This window comes from Mastomys coucha, unplaced genomic scaffold, assembly GCF_008632895.1.
Source record: "Mastomys coucha isolate ucsf_1 unplaced genomic scaffold, UCSF_Mcou_1 pScaffold5, whole genome shotgun sequence".
NCBI lineage: Eukaryota > Metazoa > Chordata > Mammalia > Rodentia > Muridae > Mastomys > Mastomys coucha.
In genome coordinates, this window is record NW_022196911.1 from 24,433,390 (window position 1) to 24,438,301 (window position 4,912).

Consider the following 4,912-nt stretch of genomic DNA (forward strand, 5'->3'; position numbering starts at 1 on the left):
TGGATCCCATTCTCTTCACTCCTGTTACAGTGGATCCCGTTCTCTTCACTCTTGTTACAGTGGATCCTTCCTCCCTCCTTCATTGTTCGGGTGCGTGGGCACCTGTGCTGTCTCCATTCTTTCCACTGTGTCTGTTTCCTTCCCTCTGTCTTGGGTCTCCCTCCCTCTCTTCTCTCTCCCTTTCACTCCTTTCCCTTCCTTCCATCTTGTTCTCCCATCCCATCTCCCTCTTTTCTTTCCTTCCTTCTCCCCCTTTATCCCTTTCTGATTTGTCTCCTCGTTTCCCTTTCTCCATTCCCCTCTTGTTGCTTCTTTTCCTTCTTCCTCTTTTCTTTATGCCTTCCTTCCTTCTTCCCATCCTTCCTTCCAGTTTCCTTCCTTCCTTTCTTCCTTCCTTTGTTCCAGTTTCCTTCCTTCCTTTCTTCCTTCCTTCCTTCCCTCCTTCCTTTCTTCCTTTCATTTTTAGAACATTCATTTCAGTTGAGCATGGTGGCCAATGCCCATAATCCCAACACTTGGGAGGTGGAGGCAGGAGGATCAGGAATTCAAGACCGTCCTTGGCTAACTAGCAAGTTCAAGGCCAACCAAAGTTATAAGAGATTCTCCCTCAAACCTAAACTAAACAAAACCCTAGACAACATGCCAAACAAACAATACTCCATGAGGAAACCCATGACAGCCTAAGACGACCTGTGAAATGATGGGTTTCTAGGTTTCCCTAGAGCTTATGATACTATATTTAGTAAAATAAACCCCAAAGCTTATGGTGGCCTAACTACAGTCATCCAGGAAACAGCTGTGTCTCTTGGGCTGCTTTGTGTAGGTGGTGGCCCTCTTGCTCCCTTCCCCATTGGCTGAAAAAGTTCCCCTCAAATCCTGTCCCTTGGTCTAAACAGAAATTTCTAAGCGAGAGGAGGTAGAAGCTGTGACAATTGTGGAGACACCACCGCTAGTGGTAGTGGGTGTGGTGGGCTACGTGGCCACTCCCAGAGGCCTGAGGAGCTTCAAGACCATCTTTGCCGAACACCTCAGCGATGAGTGCCGCCGGCGATTTTACAAGGACTGGTGAGAGCCGAGCTCTGTGCGGGAGCAGTGGAGGGACAGGGAGCCTTGCCCACGCAGATAGTGTGCATGATGCCTGCCCAGCTCTGTGCAGGAGCAGTGGAGGGACAGGGAGCCTTGCCCACGCAGATAGTGTGCATGATGCCTTCAGTTCAGCAGAATGGGAAGGAGTATGAATTAGAGAGCTGGAGAGGACACTGGGATCCAGAAAAAGGAGGAAACAGATATGCACATCTTCAAGGTTGGGCTGGTGAGGTGACTTAAGGTGTCTGCTGCCAAGTCTGCCAGGCTGGGTGAGATTCCCCAGGATAGGGTGAGGGGAGAGAACTGACTCTTGTGTTGTCCCCTGACCACATGTGCACTGTGGTATTTGTACACATATATACATACCATATATAAATAAATGTAAAAACTTAAAATCATTAGGGTTATTATATCCCTGAGGCTAATTTGATGAAATTTCAGAATTGATCTGAGTGTAGTAGAAGCCAAAGGAAAAAGAAAAACAGTCAATGAAGAAGGTCTTACAGTACTGTGTGTGGTGGTGCACGCCTTTAAGCCCTGACCCTCTGTGGGAATTAACTGATGAATATGAGCATCAGCGTTGGTGTAGGGCTGTATGACCTAGGGCTGTATGACGTAGGGCAGGTTGGCTGACGTCTTGAGTCCCCTGCATGCCATGGATTACTGGAGGGGATAGAGGGCTGCCCCCCCACCCCACCAAGGCAGGGAGTGACTGGTGAGCATCGGGGATGCTATTTTTACTGTTTGCATTATGAGTTGGCCTTTTATCCCAGACTTTAGCCTCCGGGAACCGTGGCTTTTCCGTCTCTAGGATGGGGCTCATCTACCTTCTACAGCCCGAGTAAGGGCTAGTAAGGGTGTTGTTAGCTGGAGGCACAGCATCTGCTCATGGTATAAGGGAGACTTTAGAGGTTGGATTACTGCTGGGCACATACATGCCTGTAATCCTAACACCTGAGAAGAATCTGGAGTATTAGTTCAGCTGTGGTGACATCCTGGGACCCTCTTGAAACACACCCACATTCACACACATAGAACAAGGGGGAAAGGGAGAGAGGGGTGAGGAAGGCCGGGGAGACATGATCAGGGATGGTCATGGGAAGAGGCCCCGGCTCTTGAGCGGAGGGGCGGGGGTCCTAGGCCGGGGATTTTGCTTGGGGAGCTGCAAATAGGGAAAAGCAGGCAGGATAACTCAGGGAGCTTCGTGGCTGTGGCTTGAGCACTCTGTGTGTGGCTCAGGCACAGGAGTAAGAAGAAAGCCTTTACGAAAGCCTGCAAGAGGTGGCGAGACGCTGACGGCAAGAAGCAGCTGCAGAAAGACTTCGCTGCCCTGAAGAAATACTGCAAGGTCATTCGGGTCATTGTCCACACCCAGGTCAGCCCAGCCCCCACCCTCGCCCATTCAACCATTGGGTGCCTTCCCCATCCTCTACCTCCTAAACGTAGAGCCCGACAAAGGTCAGCTTAAAAATAGCACCAGCCCTGGGAACAGGATCAAGATGTGGCTAGCTACCTCACAGGCCATTCTTGTCACTGGCCTGTGATGTTATACATCGTCAGTGTCATCAGAAGCTACTGTGCCCCATGGACCACTCAGTCCCCAAATGTCCTGAAAGGCTTGAGTCTCCAGCCGAAAGTTCAGCATGGAGAACTGGCTGTACCCAGGGTCCAGCTCGATGCTGACTGAACTATAACCAGAACACTCCTTCAGGACTATTCTCAGGTATCTTGTCTTCAGGGACGTGTTCCCCAGGCACCACAACAGCAACCCTGTCCCCACTCCTCTCTGGCACCTCCCTCACCTTCAGAACACAGGCTTCTTACTCTCACTTGCTGCTTATGGATAAGCAAGTGAGGGCGTGACAGTCATCGGTGTGACCTCCAGGGGCCTTAGAGGCAGAGGTCACACTCCATCTAATTCCTGGTGGGCCTCAGGACTTACCACAAGCCTAGTATACAGCGGGAACTCTATAAATACTTGTCAGACACTATGCTGGGACCTAAATGCTCTGTTTCCACCTGTATGCCCTCTTAGCATGGGGTGCTCACAGCAGCTAGAGCCCTGTTGGATGGTCTAGTCAGCAATCTACATTTGGAAAAATGTTGGAGCCCATTCCTGTATCTACCTGACTTTGACATCTTCCAGTTCCCGTCTGGCCAGAATTGTCTCTTCTCTGTCCCACCAAAGGTCTTCCCTCACACAGCTTCCTCTATTGTAAACTTACTCAGATCTTTGCCTAGTGAGTTTGTTGCTATTATTGGTCACTTCATTGAGAGTCCCTCCCTGACAACTCCACCTGAAGTGCTGCCCATAGCCCATCAGAACACTGAGCCTCCACCCCACGAGGCTACTTGGCTTAGATCTGGTAGAAGATGGTATAGACAGTGGGACTCCCTGAGATGTGGGATGCTGTCTGCCTCCATCTATGCTGTATGTTCAGCATCCAGCACATGGCAGGAGTGCAGTAATGTCTGTTGATAAGCACAGGCGGGGAAAACTTCGGGTTACCAGTGGGCTGGCCATCTGTAGGCTTGTGGGGATGGTGAACTGACCTCCCTTCTGTGTCTCATAGATGAGGCTGCTCCCCTTTCGGCAGAAGAAGGCCCACATCATGGAGATTCAGCTGAATGGTGGCACTGTGGCTGAGAAGGTGGCGTGGGCTCAGGCACGGTTGGAGAAGCAGGTGCCCGTACACAGTGTGTTCAGCCAGAGTGAAGTTATTGATGTCATTGCTGTCACGAAGGGCCGGGGTGTTAAAGGTAAGGCCTGGTAGGGACAGTAGCTCCAGGAAGACTGGTTAGTGGGGGCTGGAGTAGCCTTTGAGCTCCCAGCCCTTCCCATTTACAGGGGTCACCAGTCGCTGGCATACCAAGAAGCTGCCAAGGAAGACCCACAAAGGCCTGCGCAAGGTGGCCTGCATTGGTGCCTGGCACCCTGCCCGAGTAGGCTGCTCCATCGCCCGGGCTGGGCAGAAGGGTTACCACCACCGTACAGAGCTGAACAAGAAGGTGTGTCCATAACTCTGAGGGCTCTCCAGTGGGATGGCACGGCTCAAACACTGATCGGGTTCATGACATATTACTAGCTACAGAGTCTGAGCATGTGTGCTGAACGTGTGTCTGGCCATGTTGCTAGCCCTAGAACCTACCTCTGCTCCATACTGTGCTGTCCTCCTCCCAGATCTACCGCATTGGCCGGGGGCTGCACATGGAAGATGGGAAGATGGTCAGAAACAACGCATCTACCAGCTACGATGTCACTGACAAGTCTATCACACCTCTGGTGAGAGCCTGGCCAGGCTGCCAGATGGCATCTGATGGGGATCAGGGGATAGGCGCTAGCTCCTTTTGGGTGCTACCCTGCCTGAAGAGCTCCATGTGTTTTATACAACTGGACGTTGCCCCACACACAGACTAGGCCCCAAGTCCTGGTAGGAGGGAGCGCTGGGAGGCCTGATATGCCAGAGAGCACACAGTTTGCTCAGCCCTCGCCTGTTCTTGCACCTTCATAACCTCTGTGAAGAGCTCGTACTCTGTGTCCATGGAGTATGGGGACCCGGAACAAGCCCAGAGCTGGAAGGAAATACCCATGGAAACTGAAGCATGTGCCTTTTTTGTTTGTTTGTTTGTTTTTCGAGACAGGGTTTCTCTGTGTAGCCCCGGCTGTCCTGGAACTCACTCTGTAGACCAGGCTGGCCTTGAACTCAGAGACCCACCTGCTTCTGCTTCCCAAGTGCTGGGATTAAAGGCATGCGCCACCACTGCCTGGCATGTGTCTTTTTTTTTAAATTTAATTTTTATTTTTGTTTTTGTTTTTTTTTTTTTT

At 51.2% G+C, this 4,912-nt stretch overlaps 1 protein-coding gene across 3 annotated transcripts in view; it reads left to right on the plus strand.

Moving 5' to 3' along the window:
- Rpl3l (ribosomal protein L3 like) overlaps positions 1-4,912 on the plus strand; it is a 9,996-nt gene that overhangs the window by 3,762 nt on the left and 1,322 nt on the right. For 2 of the 3 annotated variants that reach the window (XM_031352002.1, XM_031352001.1), the window contains exons 3-7: positions 897-1,065; positions 2,326-2,461; positions 3,660-3,846; positions 3,935-4,095; positions 4,268-4,369. In XM_031352002.1, the coding sequence (XP_031207862.1) occupies positions 897-1,065; positions 2,326-2,461; positions 3,660-3,846; positions 3,935-4,095; positions 4,268-4,369 (755 nt within the window). Of the gene's footprint in view, positions 1-896; positions 1,066-2,325; positions 2,462-2,698; positions 2,810-3,659; positions 3,847-3,934; positions 4,096-4,267; positions 4,370-4,912 lie in introns of those variants that run through there. The other variant, XM_031352003.1, reaches the window with a different exon arrangement.